Genomic DNA, 27,126 nt, shown 5'->3' with positions numbered 1-27,126 from the left:
TTTCACCAATTCAGAGCAACGTCGCTCTGATACCAATTGTAGAATCGATGGCATGCTAAAGGGGGACTCCTTTTGAAAAATAAACAGAATACGTAACAGAATAACGAAGGAGAACAAGAGCAATGCTAACACAGTTTTCTTTTACTTGGTTCGGATCCTGTGATGACTCCTACTCCAAGGATCGTAATCGTTGATCGCTTACGTTGGGTAATCGCTATAAGCTCGAGAAATCTTTACAAGAAGAACAAGTACAATTGCAATATTAAACTAAGTTACCAACAATATAAAGATAATGGAAAGGTTCGTCGAATATCGGTGTAGCGGTTGAACGTTGTTGCAGCATTTCAGAGCAACACACAGGAGCGCAAGTAATCTGATTTTTGGTGTCCCTGAAGTGTTGGACGAGACCCCTTTTTATAGCCTTTTCAAACTTGATCCAGATCCTCTGATCTCAGGATCAAGTTTTTACTCGACCCAGATCGATCGACCGATCCCCTAGTTCAGTTGACCGAACCTGCTGAACCCGTCTGACCTTCTATCTAGATGCAGCCTCTCCAGATAGAGCCTTTGTTCGGTCGACTGATCTTGTCGTTCGGTCGATCGATCAACCGATGGTCTTAGCCTTATCTGATTTGATCAACCTCAAGCCAGGTCACCACTTATCTTTGGTTTGGTCGACCGATCCATAGGTTTGATGGACCAATCCCTCGATCGAACTCGGTCTGATCTCTAGAATTCTGATCCTGCTGTATTGGGGTTCGGTCGATCGATCCAAATGTTCAGTCGACTGATAAAGGCCGAATCTAACCCCCGCAAAAAGTGTAGTCTCCTGCAAAATAGAGTTAGAAAAATAACAAATAATTAAGTAATAAATGACTTTTGACAGCCTTCGAACTGTCCAGTTCTGACTTCGGATTTCCTTGGGAAATCTTAGGTTGAACTGACGCCTACTGTTCCCTTAGCGAGAAATGTGTCCTCACCTACTCCTCTCAGGAGAAGTTATTTGTTGCTAGACTAGTCCTCCGGACCGACTGGACTTTTGCTCAACGCCTGAAACTTTAGGTCTTCATGTGGGCGTCCGCTCCACAACCTGTCCAGACTTCCACCTAGTCCGCGACCACTAGGATTTTCACCTAGAGTCCCCGTCTTTAGGATTTTGCCCAAAGCACTCGTCCCATCAAGATTTTCCACCTAGGGTTACCACCCCCTAGCTAGGGTTTTCCATAACCTAGGATTACTACCCTTAGGACTTAGGATTACCTCCCTCTAGGGTTTTCCACCTGCCTAGTATCCACTAGGACTTTTGCCTAAGAACACTTAGGACTTTCCTACAAGCCCAATACTTATTAGAAAACAAGACATCTTAACATTTGAATCCTTTGCCATTATCAAAACACAGGTTTGATCGTCTGGTGCTCCCTGCACCAACAGTAAACACTCCATCTGAGTTTGGAGTGAAGTTACACAAAGATATTGGGGGAATAAAGGTCGATGTTGCACTTTACAAATAATTAGTGGGGAGTTTAATGTACTTGATGGCGATAGGACATGATATTATGTGTGTTGTAAGTATGATTTATAGGTACATGGATTGTGCTATAGAAATGAATCTCTTAGTTGCAAAGAGAATTTTTCGATACTTATAAGGTACTAAAGAGTTTGAGCTATTCTATAATATGGGGAAAAGTTAGATTTTTGGATTTTATAGATAGTGATTATGTAGGAGATTTAGATGATTGAAAAAGTATATCTGAATATATTTTTATATTAGGGACAGAAGTTGTTTCATGGCCTCTAATGAAATAATCAATTGTTATATTATCATCGTCCATTGAAATTTAGTTCATTGATGTAATATCTTATACTTGTCAAGCTATCTTGCTGAAGAAAATTCTTATAGAATTACATTTCAAAGAGGTTGACCTACTTAGATTTGTTGTGATAACAGTTCAATAATAAAGTTTTCCAAAAATTCAATGCTACATGGTCAAAGAAATAAAAATGTTAAACTAGATAACACCGAATTTGAGGCGATCGGCTCAACCACATGGAAGTTTTTTATCGGTCACTAGAATAAATCAAGAAGTACTTGCGGCGGGTGGCCCAGAAGCCCAGTATCCTGTGATTGTACGTCCAATTTAGAGGAAAAATCTTTGTAAACTGGGATCGAACCGTGGGTGTCTGGGTGACAACTTGATACCCTTCCGCTACACCATAGCCCCGAGGGCTACATGGTCGAAGTAAATACATAGATGTGAGATATCATTTCTTGGAGAATCCCATAAATGATAAAGTTATTAATCTTATTTACTGCAAAATTAAAATTCAAATTGTTAAGATACTAACAAAACTTCTTAAATTTTTTACATTTCAAAACTCAGAAAGTTACTTGGTGTTTCTATATATTCTTATTAAACTAATTGTTGCATTGGAAATATTAGTTTAAGGGAGAGATTGTTGATAAAATTATATAAATATTAGTGTGGATTGATGAGTTGACATATTTTAATTAGTGGTGAAAGTTAATGGTTATAAAAAATTATTCATATTCAATGTATTTGGAATAGTGGATATGCAGTTGAGTTAGTGGACGTGAGATAATAGGATAGTATGAAGTTAGTGGTTAATATTGAGGAATTAGTGAAGTTATTGGTTATTGGGTAAGTTAAGTGTTAGCTTATAAATAGACGATTTGTTATCATCGAAATGCATTTGTAAAAATTATTTTATTCATGTTGTTTCAAAACTTACGCATTCATTCATGGTATATAGATGGCTAGAGACCTAGAAACTATTAAGGGGTGCTTGGTTGGATGGTATGAGAGTAAAGAATAAGAAAACAATTGAAAGTTGGTATTTGATTTGGAAAATTGATGATTGATCTCACAGATTTAATCCTCCAAATATAAGAATGAGTCATTATTTAGCAAAATAGGAGGAATGGAAACTCTCCATTCTCATTCCCTATTTCTATCCTTCCTATTCTCATTCTCATTTATATTCCCTTTAGGGTACCCCCAAGAAGTTCGTTGATTCTTTAAAGATATCTTACATTCCCCCTTCATTTGGAGGCTGTGAGAGTATAGTCCTCCAACCTGCTCTCATGCCTTACTGGCAATATTCATGTTGCAGGTCTATAATTTTTATTTCAGAACGAAAAAAAAAACAGCCATAGTTACGTTGATTCGAAATCTAGCCGAAGAAATGCTTTTTTGTTCGATCCTGACTCATTAGTGAATCAGAAAGGGTGGCCAAGTACGGAATCAAGAACAATCTGGTGAGGTTCAGTTTTGGAGTAGAGGATTTTGAAGATATGAAGACCGACGTACTTCAGGCGTTGGAAAAGATTAATTAGTTAACTTGCATTCATGGTTGTGAACCTGATCAAACAGTTTCATGTGCTATTCGTACCCCTTTTTATTTTTTATTTTTTTTTCTGTTGGGAGACGAAGGCAGGGAGCAATTGGGTATTTGTTTTGTTTAATGAATTTAATATTTCTAGTAATTTGCTTGTCGATTTTTTTTCCCTGGTTCATCTTGGTCATATATTTTTCTCCTGAAATTATTTATAAATGATAGACAATCATATTAAAAAAACATTTCTCTTATCCCCATAATAACCTACGATTAGGGAGATGGAATAGCCCAACAAGCCAGGACATATGGATCGGGCTGACCTAGGTCCAACTAGGTCAGGCTCGGAAGGAGCACAGATGGTGCTCCAGCCTTGGGCGTGACTGTGTGAGAGAGCTCGGGAGCGTCTAGGGTTCGATACTCAAGCTTGAGAGCGTGCGGTGCTCGGCGTTTGGGATGAGAGCGTCTAGGGTTCGATACTCAAGCCAGAAGGTGAATTATTTTAGGAAGGAGCCGTGGGCAATGAGGTGACCAATGATGATGTGTGTTAGCCGTTACAAAAGGATGTGATCGTGAGGCGGTTGAGTTCGAGTGGCGGATAGGCGTCGCCGCCAAGGACTGGACAAAAGTTGCTAAGCAAGGGCAGATCGAAGTAATCTACCTTCCTTTCTTGAACCTAAATTTCATATGCGAATTCTATTTCCATTTTCTTTTACTTTAGATTTGCTAGTGTTGATCGTTCCATGGCAAGACAGAATTTTGGATAGAAAAGACCTTTGCTATCTCAAAATGATGTAGGTTAATAAGCCGAACGCATGCTCCATGCATTCAGATCACCACACAGTATGAATGTTGAATCTAGAAATATAATTTAAGTAATTCTTAACTTGAATAACACTGAACTATCTGCACTTTACACATACCAATTACCTCATGATGTAACATGAAATGCAAATAAGGCCTATGTTCCTAACACTTAGCAACAAAACAGAACATGCAATACTCATGCTAAAGTTTTTGAGATGCATAATCATTTTTAAATTTTGCTAAATCACCACATGTCTTTCTCTCTTTGTTTGTATCAAGTTGTGATTCATAAAGTTTTATTCCGAGACACAGGTGAATATAGACATTCTTCAATGAGAACTAACTAGGTTTTAAAATTTGTGTAGTTGAATCCAAATGTGGCTTGATTTGAATTGTGACCTTCAAACCATCAAATAATCATTACTTTACACAACATATCATTTTTAACCAAGCAATCTCTTTCCTGACGTTTTGTGGAAGATACTTAGCTACTGCATTGGCCATCATATTTGTGTTTAGTTTATTCTTGAAGACACTAAGTTGGGTTGAACAGGTAAGCTAGCTTGGCCCTGTCTCATGAGCTACTTACTGAAAATAATGAGGCTGCATATGCTTTTGCAATATCAAAACGGATTTTTTTGATACATGTCTGTACAACTGCATGTCTAAAAAAAAAATAGACTTTTTTCCTCCATAAACTTTGATATATTAGAGTTCATTTTAATAATTTTAATAATGGAAAAAGATCATTGGGCCATTGGATATATCTCATGTCTTGTCTCAGCTATTTTCATAATTATTACAAGGATAATTTTGTTCTTTTCCATTCCTGAATCTTTTGGATGCCATCACTATCGTCTACGTTATAAATTATGTTACAAATTCTATCTGAAATTGTCAGTTCTAACTAGTATTCCTAAGTGATGTGTTTTTGTGTGGGAAAAAAACAGCCCACCAAGTCTGTGGGTTGCTTAACAATCCCATATCACTTGGGAAACAATTATTATTGTGTTGATAATTAGTATTTTCTTTTGTTGAAAACTTGTTTTAAAATGTTATTGTTTGATAAAACAAGGCCAGTTTTTTTTAACTGTAATTATCATGTTAGCATGAATTGAAGTTAGTTGTGATGTTTAAAATTGATTGTATACTTAAATGTTTTCTTATGGTTTAATTAAATCTAATTTGTTATTTATGTGTTCTTGTCATTTTGATCTTTTGTCAAATAAACATTTCACAGGAATATATATATTTTTAACATATTCCAACTTTGTCAACTAAACACAATTGATTTATTTATGAGGGATAAAATTGTGTTGGGAATATTCTCCCAGAAATAACTTATCCATTGTGGCAAAAAAAGATGAATACGTTTGTCCCCAGCGCCCCGTCAACCCGTCCCAGGACTAACATGGAGGAGGTAAATCACAGGCGGCTACTAGTCTTTAGAATAGTGACTAGCACATAAGGGAGGTATTTACCTCGACTTTGCCGAGATTCGAACCCCAGATCTCATTGTGACAACACCTCATGCGCTAGCCACTAGACCCATCCGAGGGGACCAGAAATAACTTATCCAGAAATCTTAGTCAAGGGAATATATACCTCCATATCAAGCGATCCAGTACTTGTAAACGAAGTTTGTGTAGTTCTTTTGTAGACTTAACTTCATACTCTCATGCCCATATCAATAAATATGCTTTATAAGATAGCTTGTTGTGTGAAAGTAGATAATCTCTTTTCGTGAGGTTAATTTATGCTATTGTCAAATTTTCTGTTCTTTTGTAGGTCATGGAGCTGGAAATTGAAGAAGTTGGAAGATATCGTGAAGTCCATTCACGACAAAATGCTTTATCTTCGTGAAAGGTATAGATGTATATCTTTGTTCTTTATAGGGCAAAAATTAAAAAGGACACCCTAAAGTATGCAAATCATCAAAAGAGCATCCTTTAAAAAAAAAAATAATCAAAAGGGTACCACCCATCATAAATTATATTTCCAAAATACCTCTTATCCAAAGGTGTTGTAGCAGCTAACGATAGTTATTACAATGTGTAAAAGCTACTTAGTAGTTGTTACAACTATTTTCATAGTTTTGGATTTTGGATTTTGGATTTAACTATAACTATTTTAAAGTGATTTTGATTAATTTAAGCTATTTTGAAGGAGTTTATATAATTTTGACAAAGTTGGTAAAGACAATTTTGATATAATAATGATTTGTGTGCTTTAATTTTGATTAAAGTGAATAGTTAATTTTTAACATTGTAGAAGTCAGAGTAGCTTCTACATGTAACAACTCGTAATAACTACGGTAGCTTCTACACAGTTGTAGTCATAGTTTACAAAATCGCGATCTTAAATCGTAGGATCACACGATCTGAAACCGAATCGATTTTGGATTGTGAAGTATTGTTTTTTGCAGTGGAATCGGAGCAACATTGGTGGGAGCATAGCAGGATTGGAGCGGGATCATTTTTGTTAGGGGCCACTGATGCGGAAGTTTTGAGAGGTTATATAACTTTTGACTTGGATTAAACCACAAAACCTATAATATATTAAATCGAAGCTCATTGATCTATAATTGGTTATCGGATTTACTTGCAACTATCCAATTTTAGACTCAAAAAATATTGTTTAAAGTCTTTGCAAAGACTTGTAAGATTTTGTCTTTTTTTTTTATTATCTTTTGGATTATTTTATAATTTAGGTTATTTGAGTTGGGATTAAAGTTTTGAGACTATTTAAACTTATTTAGTTGTCTTTGAGTTATTTTTTATTGATAATATTATGATGTTTATTTTCTTCAAAGCGATGAATTTTTGGATGTATATTGCATGATATTTTGTGGAATCAGCAGATTTTTAGAAGATTATTGCTGGTGTTCATATTTGAATCTAAAAATTCAATAGCTTTTGTTACATTTGGCCTTTAAATGAGGGCATATTGTGAACCTAAGGAATGTTCTCAAGGATGAATGTGATTATTATTATTATTATGTTAGTAGTAATTTTATATTCTTTCATTTTATGGTATCAAAATATAAATTTTATTGAGTACTACTATACTAGAATGGTAGTTAAATTACTAGTTAATTTAAATTTGTACAAGTAATAATATCATTTGTGGCGTCGAAATGTTGACGGTTGCATATATTTGTAAAATTATTATCCACGGTTGCATATATTTGTAAAATTATTAATTTATTTATATGTAAATGGCCTTTTTAGATATTTTTTTTCTAATTATTAATCATATATCATAAAAATTTAAGGATTTTTAATAGGATTGTATAATTCTACAATTTAATCACGATCCAATCTTGACTTCAAATCAATCCTACATGTAGTTAAATCCTAAATTTTAAAACTTTGAATATTATTATATTAAAATATTCTTTATCAACTTGATTAAAATTATTGAAAGTTTGTCACAATCACTTTAAATTAATTAAAATTATTTTAAAATAATTATAACTGCTTAGTAAATTATACACATTGTAGCAGCTAGGATTAGTTGCTATAATATCATTGAAAATTAAGAATAATGTTATAGTAACTATTCGATGGCTTCTATACATTATAATAACTACTAGTAACTGCTATAACATGATTGGATAATGAATATTTTGGGAATAAAAATTTTGATGGGTTATTTTTTTCATTTGTTTTTTTGGAAAGAAAGTTCTCTATGATAACTTGATTTTAAGTTCTTGACCATGTGCCGAAGTTTTACATTGATGGAGTAAAATTTTCTTTTAGCCAATGGTATGAATAAAAATCTGAATTAATTTTATTTTTTTAAACAAAAATATTTTAAATTCAGTTTAATCGATCTTTTTATTATTGATGATATTATTAGTTTGCAGATAATTTTTTTTTTCATAGTAAATTTGTTCATTTGTAAAAAAAAAAAAACTCAGTTTAATTTCGATCTGTTTGGTTTGATCTATTGTTCTTTCCGTAATGCTTACCTTTCTCTGAAACACAATCAATTCCTTACCCCAACGTAATGCTTCGAATCAGATCTACTACTTCCTCGAAGCATTTCATCCACCGCTCGTTCCGGCGACTTGAGCACCAATTGCCAGATCCGACGGCTGATCTTTTAGTCTTGGAGCCGAAGCAAACCCCGCTACAAAGGGATGATACCGGGTCCAGCAACTCGGATATCCATAGCCGCAGGGAGAAGTGGTGGAGTGGAGGAGGGAAGGAAGGCATGGAAGCGAGCGGGGCGGAGATCGCGTTCTTCGACGTGGAGACGACGGTGCCAAGCCGGTCCGGCGAAAGGTTTGCGCTGCTGGAGTTCGGGGCTATCCTCGTCTGCGCGCGGCGGCTGGTGGAGGTCGGATGCTACTCCACCCTCATCCGGCCCGCAGACGTCGCCGCCATTTCCCCCGTTTCCATCCGCTGCAATGGCATCACTCCCGACACCGTCTCCGCTGCCCCGACCTTCCGCGATGTCGCTGACCGCGTTTTCGACGTTCTCGACGGTGAAAAGTCGATGATCCTCTTGACTTGTTTCGTGTTGATTTCTTCTGGTCTTGACCTTAGATTTTTTGACGGGGTTGTGTATGAACAGGACGGGTGTGGGCGGGGCACAACATTGTGAGGTTTGATTGCGCTCGGATAAGAGAGGCATTTGAGGAGCTCGGGCGGCCGGCGCCCGAACCTAAGAGCATAATTGACACACTGCCGTTGCTTACTCAAAAATTCGGCAGACGAGCTGGAAACATGAAGGTATAGTCGTTCATTCCACGTGTTTATCTTGCTTCCCCTTAATCCACAATTACTATGTCAGATATCTGTGATTGTTTCGGAAATAATGAACTGGATCATGTTTCTCGCAGATGGCTAGTTTGGCAACTTACTTTGGGCTCGGACAACAGAGGCACAGGTACATATTCTACCTCTTTCTTTGTGGCAACAGTGTTCTATTTTCAATCTAGAACTGATTAGTTCATGCTTCAAGCACGAGTTTGAATTGTGTATCCATCTTCTCCTGGATTGCTCCATTATATGAAATCGTAAAGATCCTCTAGTGTAGACTGAAGATAGCTACTTATTTTCTGTATTGAAATTGACAAGAGGTATCCGTCTGTTGGCAACTTAAGGTGCCCCCTAATGCTTCTTCAATGGGAAATAACAATTCATGCTTAAAACGTGGCGCACATAAATATGATTAATGGATAACATCGTCTATCCTAATTGGTTCTAGTGCTAGAACCTCTCGAGTCCTGACTATGATATAATTCTAGTTTGTTTAGCATCCTTAAGCAGAGGATTGAAGGGAAAAAAAATGTGATAGAAGGATGCTGTTCAATACACACAATGATTGTGCTACAATTAGGAACATTGAAATGAAAGTAACCACTGCAGAAATGAATGATAACTCCTTAAGCAATGCCCATCATCTTGACAAAGTAATAATTTTTTAGATAAAATAATGCTCCAAAGTTTAAGAAAATTTAGTTCCTAAATTCTTTAGAAAAATCTGGCGCAACTTATAGATTTTGCTATTTTATCACATGAAGTTCTAATATGTGAAATCTCTCTCTCTCTCTCTCTCTCTCTCACACACACACACACACACACATAATGCTACAATAACAACCAAGACTTATCCCACTAGGTGGGGTTGACTATATGAATCTTTTTACGCCATTGAGCTATATCTTTTACTATATCATCATTTATACTTAAATAAATTTTATCTTATTTTATTATTACTAAACAAGTCATTTTTCTTCTTCGTCTTCTTCATTTGATATACGTATTTATTATAGTTTCACATTGCCTAGTTAGAGCATTTATTGGTCGTCTAAGTGTATGCTCGTACCATCTTAAATGCGTCTCTTAGAATTTTTCCTCAATAGCTTTCTAATGCTCTCATTTCTTATTTTATCCATCCTCGTATGTCCATACATTCACCTTAACATCCTCATTTATGTAATTCTCATCTTCTGCTCATGTTCTCGAGTCATAGTCTAACATTCATCTTTTACGGTCACATAAAACACCTGATGCTTCCCTCCATTTCAACCATCTTGTTTGTATTCTGTGTAAGATATTTTTCTCAATCCCTCTATCATTTTGCAAAAATGATCTTAAATATTAATGCTCTTGGTTTTGTGAAACTCACCATCTCCTATTTTAACAATTGTCTTATTATGTATAATATTACTAAACTTAAATTACATATATTCTGTCTTTATTCTATTAAGTCTAAAACCTTTCCTTTCTAATGTTTTCCGCAAAGATTATAATTTAGCATTTACTCATTCACATGTTTCATCTATTAAAATAATATCATATGCAAACAACATGCACCACAGTACTGTGTCTTGAATGTGCGTAGTAAGTTCGTCCATAATTAGTGTAAAAAGATACGGACTTAGAGCTGATCCTTGATACAATCTTATCTTTATTGAAAATGTTTCAGTTACTTCGTCCGAAGTCTTTACTCTAGTTGTTCCATCCTCGTACATATCCTTAATTAGTTCAATATATATTACGCTAACACATCTCTTTTCTAGAATTTTCCATATAATTTCTCTTGGACTCTATCATAAGTTTTTTTTTAAGTCAATGAATACCTTATGTAGATCTTATTTTTGCTCCCGATATTTTTCAATTAATTATCAAGATGTATAACTTCTATTGTCAACTTTCCAGGCATGCACCCAAATTGATTTTCGGTCGTTGTGGTCTCCTTAATTTTTTTTTTATTACTTTTTCCTAGAGTTTCATGGTATGATTCATTAGTTAATTACTCTTATAGTTTGCACAATTTTACACGTCTTCGTTGTTCTTATATAAGGGAATTAGAGTACTTATCCTCCATTGATCAGACATTTTTTCGTTTTTAATACCACGTTAAATAATTTTATAAGTCATTTAATATCTTGTTTACCTAGGTACTTTCATACCACTATCGGAATATTATCTAGTCTAACTATTTTTTCATTGTACATCCTATTTAAAGTTTGTTCTATTTTTGAAGTTGGAATTCTACGATAAAAAATTAAATTTCTATGTTCATTTGACCTACTTAAATTACTTAAGTTAAATTGATCATCTAAATGATCATTAAAAAGTTGATGAAAATACGTTTTCCACTGCTTTTTTATTTCTCCATTACTAGTATTCTATTATATTCATCTTTAATACATTTTATTTGGATAAGATTTTTTATCTTTCTTTCTCTCACTTTAGCTATTCTATAAATGTCTCTTTCCCCCTCTTTTATTCAATTTTTGATATAATCGTTCAAAAGTTTCATTCTTTGTTCCATTCACTACATTCTTAGTTTCTTTCTTGGTTATTGTATAGTTTCTTAAGTTTTCCTCGTTTTTACAAATATGTAATTCTTTATAAGCTATTTGTTTTTTCCTTTACTTTCTCTTGTACTTTCTTATTCCACCACTAAGATTTCTTACTTAGTAGTACATGTCCTTTTGACTCACCAAGTAGACTCTTAGTTATTATTTTCAACTTTGATATCATCTTATCACATGTCGTATGTATATTTCATCTAATGCTGATACTCCTCTTACCTTCTCCTTAAATATATTTTACTTCCTATCCTTTAACTTCCACCACTTAATTCTAGGAGTCATATACATTTTCTTTCTATTGATACTATATTTGAGGCGCATATCCAACACTGTTAAACTATGTTGGATAGTTAAGTTTTTTCTAGGGATGACCTTGCAATCTTTACAAATCTTTCTATCATTCATCATAACCATAAGAAAGTCAATTTACAATTTATTATTCCCACTTTTGAATGTGACTAAGTATTCTTCTCTTTTTTTAAAAAACGTATTAGCTAATATATGGTCATATGCTATCACAAAATCTAATATAGTTTTCTCTTCCTCATTTCTCATTCCAAACCCATAATCCCCATGGACCATCTCATATTCCTCATTTTTTACTTCGATGTGTCCATTTAGATCATCTCATATTAAAATCATTTCATTTAGCGGAATGTTTTGTAATATTTCATCTATGTTGTTCCAAAACTTTGATTTGGTAGCTTTATCTAATCCTACTTACAGTGTATATACACTAATTATGTTCATAGTTTTTTTCGCCACTATTATTTTATGGGCTATAATTCTATCCTCTTTTTTAATTACTCCAACAATTTCATCTTTTAATGAACTATTTACAACAATACCCACTCCATTTTTTGCTTTACTCTTTCCTGTGTACCATAACTTAAACCCGAGTTCTCTATCATCTTTGTTGTCTCCTCTACCCATTTTGTCTCTTGTACACACAAATATTAATTTTCTCCTAATCATCGTATCTACTACCTCCATTGATTTACCATTGAGAGTTCCTATGTTCTATGTTCCAAATTTTAGATTATTAGTTTTTCTATCATATTTGTTCTTATCCAACCTATGGTGTGAGAACTCTTGTTTATTTAAACTACACGAAGTTCTTATGGAGATGTAGCAGTCCTTGCCGATATGTTACAGCCAGACCTTACAACTCGAACTCTTGCATATTTAGCACTGCACCCGAGTTCTGGAGTTGTAGCGGTCCTCGCCAGACATTATAGTCGGACCCTGTAATGCGTTTCTTCCGAAGAACTATCTAGCATTAACACAATAGTTTAATGGATTCATTAATTGAATATTTACTATAGTTTTAATGCTAGCTGGCAACTTAACGCAACCCTTCTCCTTTATCCGGGCTTAGGACTAGCCATGAATGGGCGGAATGAAACTGGGTAGAAGGAAACTACAAGAATAGACAGATGAATCTAATGCAGATTTCATGTTCTTTTTTTTCTTCTCGAGTACAAAATGTTATTCATCCCTAGCTTTTTGACTTACATCAGCCATATGCTTTAACATAATTTTTCCATTTGTTCTTTTAATGAAATCTCTGTTTGGCCAGGAGCTTAGATGATGTCAGAATGAACCTGGAAGTTCTCAAGTGTTGTGCTGCAGTTCTGTTTTTGGTGAGCATACACATTTATGTTAAATCTCTAAGTGAAAAAATATTTGTTGGTTGCTGCGTCATCTACTGTATTTCTAATGGTTATACATATTGGCCAAGTTGGAATTGAAGGTCCTTCACTTGTGACCTATTTTCAATTTGTAACTATAATTCTGACTTTTTTGATTTCCTACTTTTCATCTTTGTGTCTGCATGTACTCACTTAGCCACCTGTTTATCTACCTAGGCAGCTGTTGAAACTGACGGGACCTAAAATTAAGCTCATTAATTCAGTGTACCACACTCTCTTATCTGAATATCTCCGTCTTGGTCTGTGCAGCTGAAATTCAATCAAGTGTTTGGTATTTTTTTTTGTTTTGTCGTGAACTATCTGATATTAGCAGTTTTATCAGTTGATGCACTTGAGCTGCATATCAGCACGAAGTTGCATTGTGAATTATGACACGCATTGATTCTGAAAGATGAGGGATAATTCAAGTTTTTGAGGCACCAAACACTTGTATGAATTTCTGAACCATTTAATCTTTGCTTTTGATTAAGAACTTGAAAGATTATAAGCATCAAAACCTCAGACCAATCACCTAGAATGCCCTTTCTGCTTCTATACTTATGTGATGTAGTGCTTTTGTTTGTTTTCATCTGTATAATTTAACTATCGTTTTCTCAGGAGGTGAATCTCCCAGATGTATTTTCTCTGGATAAGTTGGTGCTTACCAATACACCATCAGGGACTGAGACCTATGAAGATGCTTCTCATTCTCATCAGCGAACTCCGGGCTCACCGTGTGATGAATTCACTGATCAGCAAACTAACAGACATATCTTGAATACCTATCAAGCTGGACCTAGTATTTCTGTTTCAGAGAATGCTTCCAACTTGGTGGCATCTATGGAGCAAATGAACATAGACTTATTACAGTCGAACACACAGTTGCTCCAAATAATAGAATCTGACTGTGATAGAATTTGTACCACAGTTCCTACTGAAAACTCCAATTGTTATGTTGGATTTCTGGAGGCTGATCAAGTGTTACCAGACAAGATCAGAGCACCTACAGTCCAAAATTTTCAAAAGACTATTCTTTACAGAGATTGCCCCTTGCAGCTTTCTTGTATGGGGATGAAGATCCATTTTGGAGTCAACTCAAAATTCAGAGACTATTCTGGCCGGCCAAAACTAAGTATTGTGGTGGATGCTCCTCATAACTTATGCAAGATTTTGGATATCTGCAACCGAGTTGCACAAGCATCATCACAGAATTCTGGTAGCAACTCTGAATGGCGACCTGTGCTAAAGAGGCTTGGCCACTCAAATACTGCTACTATTCGACTGCAGTAAGTTCCCTGCAATCAAGTATCTTACATATTTATCCTTAGCACCTCTACATAAATTGCTGAATAGCATTTCTTTGAGAAGGTATAGGGTTTAGGGAAAGGACCAACACAACTGGGGTTGCAGAACTACACTTAGCTTTACTTTTGCTTAAATGCACAATAATTTAAAACATTCTACTTTCTGCAATACTTTACTACATAACTAGAATTCATATGCTGGCATAGGAGAATTAGAGAACTATATATCGATAAAAATAATTCCAAGAGGTATTTGCTCTGTTGCTTTGTTTATTCTGTTAGTTTCCTCACAGGTTGGAAGTTAATCCATCATCGGATTCTTCTCATTCCCTCGTGCTTAGAACCTTAATTCTAACTGATTAACTTGTTTCCATTTCCCTTATCTGCAGCATCCCCACTGTGGCAAATGGTGATGGAGCCATTTACTCCACTGAGATGTACCACAAAGACCCTTCAGGGAACATGCAGAAGCTTCTTTTCAGCAGACCAGATGCCGCTGAGCTCGAGTCAATATTTGTGCCAGGAACTACAGTTGATGCTTATTTCATTGCAGACATCTACGATTTCCAACAGAATGCAGGCATCAAGCTGGTAGCTAGAAGATTGGTTGTTCTCTCGAAATAGATTGGATGTTACCCGTCATCCCTAACTTGTAGTGCACATTGTTGATGCTAAATCATGTAATTTAATCTACTTATCATGGTCATTTGTTTAAATTAAGTGAAATTATTAGATTTGTTCCCCGCTGTTCCTTAATGGATGAAGGTTATCATTTATAAGACGCTAACAGCTTGTGAAATCCGATACAATCTCAACTCCTCACTTGATTGGTCCACGTCTGCCTAACTTTTTGTTCAGATAACTTAATTTAAGCTCATAATGTTTGCAAGAGGCAGGGGAAGAAGAAGATGGCAACTTGCAGTCCAATTAAGCTCGCTCTCGTCCATGGCGGAGGTAACAGAACTACTCTTGCATTTCTTATAAATCAATCACAAACAAATTATAGATTCTTCCAAATGAAAGCAGATCGCAGCAGATCCACCATCAACCTCAGAACCATCAAGCCTACAATCACATCCTCAAGAAGCAGATTCCACCACCGCTGCCCACCCACGGTTGCCGCCGCCGGAGGAGGCTCGCTAGCTGACAACGTCTTCACTTTCTCCTCCAACATCTCCACCGACGTTCCACTCCACGAACCGCCCGGGGTAGGGCCTTCATCTGCCCAATTTCTCACTCAAAAAATTCTAACTTTTTTTGACGCCTTGCAGGTCTCATTCGATGAATACGTCCGCGACCGGGCTCGGGTCTTCCGGGCGATATTCCCGGATTCGAGGAGAAGCAGGAGGCTCAATGACGTGAGTGTTTTCGTTTCTCTCTAGCTTCATTTCTGATACTATCGTCGACCTAAGTAGGGTTGATTGCAGGAAGAGTGGATGATAGAGATGCTTCCCATCCATTTCCTTTTTGCATCTGTGGATCCAGTTGTGGTGATGCGGTTGAGACGCAGATCAAATGGGAAAGAGTATCCACCATGTGTACCTGATCATGCCACCACTGCCATGGAACTCGAAGCTGTATTAACAAATCTCTGCGAATCTGCCAAAAATTCCATCTTTTTCTTGTTTCATATATTCTTCTTAGTCCAATCTATACTACAATCGAGTGCAGACTAGATGGGAACTCCGAGGACTCAATGACATCCAAATGCCACCACATTTTGCTCTCAGTGTTCAGGGAGTGCTGTACCCAGATAGGAGCAGCAAGGACAGGAGGCTCAAGGGTCATTTGGAGATGAGCATCAGCTTGATCCTTCCTCCAGTCCTCAGGTTGATCCCAGAAGATGTGCTCAGAAGCATAGCTGATGCAGTATGACTCGTGCCTCTCTTGCATAATTTACTAATCAAAAAGATTTTTTTTCTTCAGTATTTGATCTGCTTCAGGTTCTGAGGAGATTACTGGAGAAGATGAAGCATGAGGTGGATGTTGGATTGATCTCAGACTATGCCAACTTTAGAAGAGAGAAATTGAAGATGATGTTTGGAGCTGCTTCAACAACTACTGAGCTGAGGAGCTCTTCATCTTAATGTACACATAACAGAAAGGACAAGAATTTATTGTTGATGATTTGTTTCCCTAACAATTATTTCAGTTTTCTCCATGGATCCAATATTCTGGATGATTATTGCAAATGTACAATTGCCTTCTGTCCTATAGGACTTCACTTATTTGTGATGGTTATTGTAACTCAAGATGACTCGAACAGATAGTGTGCATGGATGACTAAGCTGCTGCCCAATGTGCTGGCGAAATGCAACCCCGAACACCGTTTCTGCTTTTGCTGCTGCCGTTGCTTCTTGTGGCGGTTGCACTTCCTCTGCTGGCGGCTGCGGCGACGGTGTCAAAGGTGAGAAAGCTGCTGACAGAATTATAATAGAAATTTATTATACAAAATAATAAATTATATCTAGTTGCGGTGAAATTTAGAGAGGAGAAAATGTTAGATGGAGGAAGACACCTCTTGCTGTTGGAAGTGTGATCACAGAATCAGAAAGTTATATGTAATTCCACAAATCGAATTCTATAGTCTTGGATGTTCTTCTACGTGAAAATGAATTTCACGTTCGTAACTCCTCTTTTTCTCCTTGTGAATCATCTTTGGGCATGCCTACGTTCTCATTTCCTACATCTCTCACTCATTCAAGTTAAGTCATTAAACTAGTTAGTCATAAAAACTAAATAAGTCACATAAACTATATAAGGGTTTAGTCACAAAGACTATATCAGAACATCTAATCTATATTTAGAGAAAATGATTTGTGTGACATCAAGCACACTGAGCGATATTTGCTAAGAAGATCGTTACACCTTATATAGTCACTCTTAGAGCGATCAATGCTAATAAAGTTATTACACTTTACTTAACTGCTCTTTAAGACATACTCATTATGACATATAGTCTCTTTTCTGGCAGTACATATTCGTTATCCAGGAAACATCCAATCTCTCGGTGGCACACAACCATTATCTTGGAGATATTCATATCTTACTATTTACTCAGATTAAATAATTTTTATTTACATCAATATGAATATCTCTAATCCCTTATCATGACTATTATGTCAAGAGCATACTACATATTCAATATTCATAATTATTTCTATATATAACAAAAATGGATTGACCAGTGAATAACATCAAAAGATATAAATCTATTTAATCTTCATTTTTTGGCTAGAATCTATTCATTCTAATTAGTTGCTTTTCTAGTTATGCTCCATAGACTGAATCATCCATAGCCATAGGATACATGCTAAAGTAGTCGACACTGATTAAAACTTTAAGTAAACAGTTAAATAGTCACTAAGGATAAAAACTAAAATTAACTTATAATCTCAAAGGTTTCACATAGTACAGAAATAGGGATCCATTCTCCTACTACCCTTATTATCGTAATAACACATGTGGTATGAATTACATGCTACGATGTTATTTTTTTTACTAAAAAGAGTGCATATTTTCCTTAAATTTAATATTAGACAGATTTTAATTTAGACATACCTAATGTCTAATTCTGGATTTAACATATGAATTCTAATTTGGCCTTCAATAGGTTCAGTAAATGGTGGGTTCATTTACTTCGATCATTATTAACACATCAATGATCTCATCTTGACATAATTATCAAGGCAGTCTTAACTTATGAATCCGTCTCTGTTCACAGCTATGTAAATTTTCTCATAAGTAACGGTTTTACCTCTATTTATACTTAACAAACAAACAGTGATGATTGTTTATGTGAGTGGACCAATCTCTATCTGCCACATGCTCACCGAGATCTTATATGAATGTAACAAAAATAATATATATACTGAATAAATTATAGCAAATCACAATATCATATTGTTATTATAATATTGTTATATTTTACGAAGTCTCAAAGACTTTACATGTTCTTTAAATGACTCTAATAATCCATTTAGTAAAAGGATCTGCAAGTATAGCACGTGTAGGGATATAATCAAGAACTACCTTTCTTTTAGCCACAATATTCCTCACAAAGTTATATTTTATAGTTATATGCATACCTTTGCTGTGATATTTAGGATCCTTAGAAAAAGCTATTGTAGCTTGACTGTCATAGTAGACAGTTACTGGACTCCCACTATCTTCAGTAATCTTCAGATACTTCAGGAACCTTCTCAACCAGATTGCTTCTTGCACAGTCGCTAAACATGTCACATATTCAGTTTCCATAGTTGACAAAGCTACACAAGCTTGTTTCTTGTTATTTCATGAGATGACGCCACCATTCAACAAGAATGCATAGCTTGATGTTGATTTTCTATCATCTAGGTCCCCAGCCCAATCTGCATCTGAATAACCTTTCAAACTCATATTTGATCCTTAAAAATAGAGACAATAATCTGTTGTCGTCTTCAGATATCTGAATATCCTTTTTACCTCTTCCAGTGTCTCTGTCCTGTGTTTGACTAAAGCGACTGACTAAGCTAATAGCATAGCTGATATTGGGACGTGTACACAATATAGTATACATCAAACAACTAATAGAACGGTTATATGATTTTTTTTATTTATTTCGATTATTTTCTCTGGAGTTTTGGAACACATACTCTTGCTCAAAATAGTACCTTTCACAATAGGTGTATGTTCTATGTTGTAATTAGACATGCTGAAATGATGTAACATCTTATTTATATAAGACATTTGTGATAGATCCAGAAGTTTTTTAGGACGATCTCTAATGATCTTCACCTAAGATGTACTGAGCTTCTCTCATATCCGTTATATCAAATTGTGATGACAGTCATTTCTTGACTTCATTCACATACCCTATGTCATTTCCAGCTATCAGCATATCATCAACATATAACGAGAAAATGACATACTTTCCTTTTTCTCTTTTCAAGACAAGCAATGATCTCATTGATCATCTCGAAATCATAAGATAAAATAACTTCATTAAATCTTATGCTTCATTATCTTAACACTTACTTTAGCTCATATATAGACTTTTTAAATCTACATACTTTCTCCTCTTGGCCTTCAGCAATGAAACCTTCTTGATGAACAATATAGATTTTCTTGTCAAGCTCTCCATTAAGGAAAGTGATTTTTACATCCATTTCATATAATTCCAAGTCATAATTTGTCACAAAGACTAAAATAACTCGTATTGATATAAATTTCACTATGAGAGAAAATGTCTCTTCAAAATCAATACCCTCCATTTGGGTATATCCTTTTACAACCAAACGAGTTTTATATCTGTTAATCGATCCATTAGCTTTCCTCTTTATTTTGAAAATCCACTTATTCCCAATAGCCTTTCGGCCCGGAGGAAGATCAACTAAGTCCCAAACATGATTCTGATTCATTGATTCCATCTCTTCAACCATTACAGCTTTCCATTTTTCTTTAACTCTACATCCCAATGCTTCCTCAATTGATTGAGATTTGTCATCGTCAACTAGTAGTGTTATCAATGCCTCATTCTCAATATCAAACCTCTTCTTAGGTTTGATTTTATGAACACTTCTTCGTAAGTTGGGCTATTGAGAAGTCAACTCATGACTTGACATATCACTCCCACTCGGTTGACTAGAATCAAACATCTCTTTTGATACCTCTCTTGTTGATAATATCTCATCCTCCTCAAATAGAGGAACTTTTTTATCAACATCACCTCTGGTTGGGAACTCTGTTTTGAGAAAGTCGCATCTCTCGACTCTATTTCAAAGATAGTTTCATCTAGTTGCTCACCTATGAAAAGATAACCTTTGGAGGTCTCATAATATCTAATAAATATACATTTCTTACCCCTAAGTCTCAGTTTTTCATACTTATGAGAACTGTCATGAACATAAGCGATTGACCCCTAGGGTCTCATATTCTCAAACTTGGTTTTTTGCCTGTCCAACGTTAATATGAGGTAGATGAAACTGACTTTGAAGATACTTTGTTAAGTATATAGGCCACAGTTAATAATGCATCTCCCTAATAGAAGATGGGCAAATTAGCTTGCGCTATTATAGATCTAACCATTTCAAGAAGAGTCCTATTTCTTCTTTCAGCTATCCCATTTTGCCCTGGAGTTCCAGGAATTGTCAACTGTCTAATAATCCCTCTATCATAACATATTGTCTTGAACAAATCAAGCAAATATTCTCTTCCATGGTCAATGTGCAAAGTCTTAACTTTACATTCTGTTTGATTCTCAACTTCGTTCATATAACGAATGAAACAATTCAATGCTTTAAATTTATAAGAAATCAAATACACATGACCGAAATGAGAGAAATTATCAATAAATATAAGGAAATAAGTGTTGGAGCAATCTGTTGGATTGTAAAGTTCGCTAGAGGGGGGGGGGGGGGCTTGAATAGCGATCGTCGAAAAATCGTAAATTAACTCGAGTACGCAGCGGAAGAGAAAAATTGAAGCAATGCTAACAAACCAATTTTACTTGGCTCGGAGTCTTCGCCGACCCCTACTCCAAGGCTCGCACATGAGAGTGCTTTTGTTGGCCAATCACTAATAATTCGCAAAAAGTATTACACAATTTAGTACACGAACTATAAAAAGTACCAACAATAAGGAAAATGAAACAGAGTTGTAGGTTATCGGAGGAGCTTCGCAGCGTCACGGGAACATCTTTGGAGCAGCACACAATAGAGCAATCGTAGAAGAAGTTGTGTTTGGCTCTTGGAGGAAGACTGCTTATACAAGCAGTTTCGGGCGCCCAGATCCCTTTCGGGCGCTTGGACCATGACGTCGGCCAACCAATCAGTGCGCTCCACGCTGGCGATGAGATAAGCTTTGGGCATTCCGAGTGCCCAGACCAGCTCCCGGCGCCCGGATCCCTTCCGGGGCGCTTGGACCCCTCTTTTCCAACAACTCTTTTTCCTGCAAGAAAAGGTTAGTCCGAGGTAATAAAAATTATACTACTCTGCAAAACAAAGTTAGCACACTATAACAAATAGAGTAGTAATTGGATTCTGTCTTATCGAGATCAGAATCTAGTCAAGATCTTAACTTAGGTTTCTAAAATGGATTTAAGTTGAATCGACACCTACTGTTCCCTCAAATGGGGAACCCGTCCTCACCAAAGCCACTCCCCTCCAGTAACTTACCTTAACTTATCATTTTGCTAGACATTCGGTCAGTCCGTCGACCTGTTTGGACTCCGTGCTAGCTATCCGGTTTGCCCGTTAACCTAGCTGGACTTTATGCTAGCTATCTGGTCGACCCGTCGACCTAGCTGGACTTCGTGCCAGATATCTGGTCAGCTCGTCGACATACTGGACTTCGTACCAGCTATATGGTTAGCCTGTCAATCTAGCTGGATTTCTTGCCAGATATCCGATCAGCTCATCAACCTATCTTAATTACATTGTTAGATCATAACAAACCTAACTTAACTTATTTTGGCATTTATCAAAACTTGAGTTTGACCGTTAGTGCAACCTGTATTAACAATCTCCCGGTTTTTAATGTAATGACAACCTGGGTTAAGTTAGGAAAAAAAAATAATATGAAAAAAATGATATAGTTTTTAAGTCAGTCTTATTTTTAAGTTATGCTTTGGTATTTTGCTAACTTAATCCACCTAACCCCTTTGACATTCATCAAAAAAGATAGAAATAGACAATTCATTGAAAAAATTGCTAAATAAATTAATAAAAATATACTTGACAATAGAAAATGTTTAGGATCACTTGGGAAGTTAGCTTATAAAATAAGTTAATTAACTTGAAGAAAATTTTGAAGATATCTTATAAAGTGATAAAAGTCAAAACTTTAAATATAAGTTTTGAAATTGTCTTAAAGATATCTTATATTTTTTAAAAAATTTGAAATTGTTTTCAAAATCCACTAAGTTTTTAAAATATAAGTTTTCCAAAAAATTTTGATAACTTTAAATATTAGAAAATTTGAAATTGTTTTCAGAATTTACTAATTTTTCATAAGGTTTTCATAAGATTTTTTAAAATTATTTTCCAAAAAATTTAAGGTTTTTGTAGAAAAAAATTTCAAAATAAAAATAAGAAATATTTTGAAAATAATTTGATAAACCAAAAATTAAAACTTTGAAAAAGATATAAGGAATGTTTTCAAAAATGAATGAAATGGTAACACTGAAAAACTTAAACAGTTGTCAAACTAATTCTTTAAAAGTCATCTTTTAAAATACTTTTGAAGTTTGTAAGATTAAAAGTTTACAACTTTGAAAATGCTAAAAAAAATGAAGAAGTTTTCAAAAATATTTTAAATATTTAAAGTTATTAATCCTTCCCCTGAACCTAACATTAATTCAAAATAAACAACTAAAAAGTGTTCTTAACTATCTAACCATTTGTTACTTACTAACTATCAAAAGATAGTATTTTTCACTTGGTTAGTCAGGTTAAGTTAATTTATCCAGTTAGTATTTAACTAAGCTGAAAAATTTAATCTGATTACTATTAATTTGGTTTTTAATACCCAGACTTGTATTGATGCACTGATATAAGCATCTTAAGTCTAGGCAATCTGCCTATGCATCTCATCCCTTTCTAAGTTTAGCAATACACAAACAAGGTAGTCCTAGGGTGTTGGTGAGATGCTCAAGTTCTAAGCCTATAGGAACATGCTTTCTAAGGGTTTGATCTAGACTAAGGCTAAAAATAATTTTGAAAAATCTAAAAATAAGGGAAATTTTGAGGAAAAAATAAAGAATTTTACCCTAGAATTTTAAATAATTTTTTGAAATCAATTTTGAAAGTAAGCATCCTAGTCTATTAAGCACAATATGACAAATCAATATCTGAAGTGAAGAATAAGTTAATATACAAGGACAATGATCAAGGCAAAATACACGGAGATAATAGCAACATAGTCTACTGTGATGAGGACGAGGTTGGTCCGGAACCCAAAGAGCTTAACATCTCTATCAACTCAGCGTGACGAGTCCGGTCATCCTCTCGAGAGCTGGATATATCTTGTCGAAGATCGAAGGCATCCTACCGCATGTCTCATCTAAGATCGAAAATCTCCTGTTGCATGTCCCGTCGAAAATCAGAGACCTCCTACCGAAGACCAGCCATAGATGTCTCAAGACCGGTAACTCGGTTGGCTAGAGTGCAAGGGGTGAGACGTGGTGCTCGAGTTGGAGGCAGTGCTGGAGCAGGAGGATCGCCAAAAAGCGCATCCATGAACTCATCCATCCATGCCTCCTCCCCCATGGCATCTGGCTATAGCTGGACGTCCAGGTCAAGCTCGTGCTGGGCCCCCCTCCTCCAGGACAAGACACCCTCATCATCTGTATGTATACCACCAAGAAAAGTTCCTAGATCCTACAATGTCAAACTTAGTCAGGGCTCTGACATCACCTCTAGCGACATCAATATCTAAGGAGGCAATGTATGCGGTCAAGATGTGATAGTAGGGCATGTGAACTCGTTTGCTGGTGATGAGTCCAGCTGAGTAAATAATGACATGAAAAATATATAAACAAATATCTATATCTAATCTATGACATAAGGCATATAGTAAGAATGAGTGAAAAGGATGCATCATCGCGACGTCACGAGTGGTCAACAACAAAATGCAAGAGACTAAGACTCTATAAAGGACATAGTCCTGAACTCTAAGGGAGACTAACCTAAATAGGGTAACTGTGGGTACTCGCTCTTCCTCAAAAAAAAAAAGAAGAGTAAATCGTATCAAGTGTGATGTATGAGTAAGGATCACCAAATGGTGGATTCCTAGGGGGATAGCAATGAAAAGTGCATGTAGATGGGCGTAAACCTAGAAAGGTACGAATGACAGTAGGGGATAGAGTGATATCAATACTAGCTATCCTAGTGGTGCATATAAGGTCATCTACTCTAACTATGTTAGTGTATAGTTCAACACATAAACCTATGTTAACTGAACTGGTACAATAAACCAGAGGATGCAAGCTGTAGTAGTCAATGACTTCTACAGCAAGAATGCATGAACGCACAAAAAACTATCTATCTAAATACCTAGTCCATATAAGCATGTACATAGTACTAGCAAACCTAATCCTAAGTTCCTTAGTAGGAAATCTAGGGTCAGTATTAGCAGTAGAGGGCCCAACACCAAGTCTAGAATATTTTCTAATTTATCAAAGAAAACTAAACTAAGTATAAAATACTAAAATAATAAATAAACAAAATTTTAAGAAAGGAAAGAAAATTTACCGAGGCATTGTTAATAAGGATAATAGAATTGACGACCTCGATTGTTCTGCTCCGACGTAATAACTGGAGGAAGAAAAGAAAATTTAAAATTTGATTTCTTTTACGTTAAAACTTGGTGAAGGCCTTTGCAAAAGAGAAAAGGGGGAGGGGTGTTTATTGGGGACACCCCTGCCGCCCTTATATAGGACGATCCGGGTGCCCGGATAGGGTCTGAGCGCCTGGAGCTGGGTGGCGAGGTGGGGCACCCGAAACATGCTCCGGGCAACCAGAATCGAATAGCAGGGGCGCCCACCCCTGGTTTCTGACTTTTTTAAAAAAAAAATTAATTTAAGTTAATTTAAAAGATAAATTTAATTTAAGTTTAAATCAAATTAAAACTAAATTAAACATAAAAATTAAATTAAGACTTAAATTAATAAACTTAACTAAAAATTTACTTTAATTTTAATTTTAACTTAGTTTAAATTTATAATTTAATTTAATTTTTAATTTAGTTAAGTTTTAGGTTAATTTAATTTTTAATTTAATTTTTTTTAAGTTTAATTTTTAATTTAATTTTTAAGTTTAATTTTTAATTTAATTTTTTAATTTCATTTTTAATTTCATTTTTAAATTTTAATTTTTAATTTAATTTCTAAGTTTAATTTTTAAGTTAACTTTTTAATTAAATTGTTTAAGTTTAAGTTTTAATTTAATTTTTTAAGTTTAATTTTTAATTTGATTTTTAAGTTTAATTTTCGGCTTTAATTTTTAATATATTTCTTTTTAAGTTTAATTTTTAATTTAATTTTTAAGTTTAAATTTTTTGTTCGAATTTTTAATTGAATTTTAAAGTTTAAGTTTTAATTTAATTTTTTAAGTTTAATTTTTAATTTAATTTTTAGTTTGATTTTTAAGTTTAATTTTTTGGTTTAATTTTTAATTTAATTTTTTAAGTTTAATTTTTAATTTATTTTTTAATTAAATTTTTTAAGTTTAATTTTAAAGTTTATTTTTTAATTTATTTTTTTTAGTTTAAAATTTTAATTTATTTTTTTAGTTTTAATTTTTAATTTAATTTTTAATTTAATTTTTAAGTTTAATTTTAAATTTAATTTTTATTTGTTTAGTTTTAATTTTAAATTTAATTTTTAAGTTTAATTTTTTTAAGTTTAATTTTTAATTTGACTTTTAAGTTTAATTTTTAGGTTTAATTTTTAATTTAATTTTTAGTTATGTCACCCGATCTAGGTTTTCAATCAGGAAATCCTATAATTTTTAAAATTTTAAGTTTAATTATTAATTTAATTTTTAAGTTTTATTTTTAATTTAATTTTTTAAGTTTAATTTTTAATTTAATTTTTAAGTTTAATTTTTAAGTTTAAATTTTAGTTTGATTTTTAATTTTAATTTTTTGGTTTAATTTTTAATTTTATTTTTTAAGTTTAATCTTTTATGTTTAATTTTTAATTTAGTTTTTTAAGTTTAATTTTTAACTTATTTTTTTTAGTTTTAATTTTAAATTTAATTTTTAAGTTTAATTTTTACATTAAATTTTTAATTTATTTTTTTAAGTTTAATTTTTAATTTGATTTTTAAGTTTAATTTTTAATTTGATTTTTAAGTTTAATTTTTAGTTATCTCACCCGATCTAGGTTTTCCATCAGGGAATCCTATAATTTTTGTGCGATGAGTTAAGTTCATTAGATTCAGGTTTAGCTTTGGGCTCAACAAACAAATATTCTTTGATTAAACTTTTGAGTTATGGTGAATCACTTGGACATCATTAGAGTAACAATGCATTCGAGGTTTTCCAAATAGTCCTATCCACTAAATTTTGTACAAAACCTTAGTATAACTAGTTAGGATCTGCAAGGAGCAGCTTCAATTAGTTCTACTAAGTCAAATGCACCAGGTCGAAGTCATATCTTCCTAAACAAGCATAGACAGAGCTTCCCTAATCTACTATCATCCAAAACTTCACCAGTACCGTAGGTCAAGTAGGTCAAGTTAAACTTTTGCCCCTTTTTACTCTAATCCTAATTACCCTGTTGGGTAGGTTACTTTTGGATATGTCAACTAGTTTGGAGCCTACCCTTGAATTATTGATTAGAATTTTTAAGTTTTAGTTTTGGGTTTATGCCAATTACTTTTGTAATTATAATAGACTTGATGATAGTTTGGGTTTTAGCTTGTTCTATAGTTATTTTTATGATTTAATTTTGGTTTAGTTGATTTATTTTTATAGTTAGGATTTTGAATTGGGTTATTTGATTTTACATAATATATTTTATTTTTAGGTATATAGTATTGGTTAATTCCTACTTGCGTAGTTAGGCACGCTTTTAGAACTCATGCTTTAATTTGTGTTTTATTTTGAGTTACAAGTGACATAAATGATTTATTTGTTGAGCTAGACTTATATC

At 34.3% G+C, this 27,126-nt stretch overlaps 2 protein-coding genes across 6 annotated transcripts; both read left to right on the top strand.

The window, feature by feature from the left end:
- The first annotated feature begins 3,677 nt into the window (after positions 1-3,677).
- On the top strand, positions 3,678-15,273 carry LOC122046787 (protein NEN1-like). 4 transcript variants are annotated; one of them, XM_042607657.1, is made up of 9 exons: positions 3,680-4,006; positions 5,950-6,027; positions 6,587-6,673; positions 8,187-8,660; positions 8,743-8,900; positions 9,011-9,057; positions 13,077-13,140; positions 13,807-14,474; positions 14,882-15,273. In XM_042607657.1, exons 4-9 carry the CDS (start codon positions 8,306-8,308, stop codon positions 15,114-15,116), a joined length of 1,527 nt encoding a protein of 508 aa, XP_042463591.1. In that variant the 5' UTR covers positions 3,680-4,006; positions 5,950-6,027; positions 6,587-6,673; positions 8,187-8,305; the 3' UTR covers positions 15,117-15,273. The 4 variants fall into 4 exon arrangements, with proteins under 4 accessions (XP_042463590.1, XP_042463591.1, XP_042463593.1 ...); XM_042607659.1 differs by having other exon boundaries at positions 3,681-4,006; positions 8,187-8,653; XM_042607656.1 differs by lacking the exon at positions 6,587-6,673 and having other exon boundaries at positions 3,678-4,006; positions 8,187-8,653.
- Positions 15,271-16,720, top strand: LOC122046788. 2 transcript variants are annotated; one of them, XM_042607661.1, is made up of 6 exons: positions 15,271-15,446; positions 15,519-15,700; positions 15,764-15,850; positions 15,920-16,069; positions 16,164-16,361; positions 16,436-16,720. In XM_042607661.1, exons 1-6 carry the CDS (start codon positions 15,401-15,403, stop codon positions 16,577-16,579), a joined length of 807 nt encoding a protein of 268 aa, XP_042463595.1. In that variant the 5' UTR covers positions 15,271-15,400; the 3' UTR covers positions 16,580-16,720. The 2 variants fall into 2 exon arrangements, with proteins under 2 accessions (XP_042463595.1, XP_042463596.1); XM_042607662.1 differs by having other exon boundaries at positions 16,164-16,321; positions 16,419-16,559.
- The last annotated feature ends 10,406 nt before the right edge of the window (positions 16,721-27,126 follow it).

The sequence above is a fragment of the Zingiber officinale genome, chromosome 2B (assembly GCF_018446385.1).
Source record: "Zingiber officinale cultivar Zhangliang chromosome 2B, Zo_v1.1, whole genome shotgun sequence".
Lineage (NCBI taxonomy): Eukaryota > Viridiplantae > Streptophyta > Magnoliopsida > Zingiberales > Zingiberaceae > Zingiber > Zingiber officinale.
This window is presented reverse-complemented; position numbering and strand designations above follow the sequence as displayed.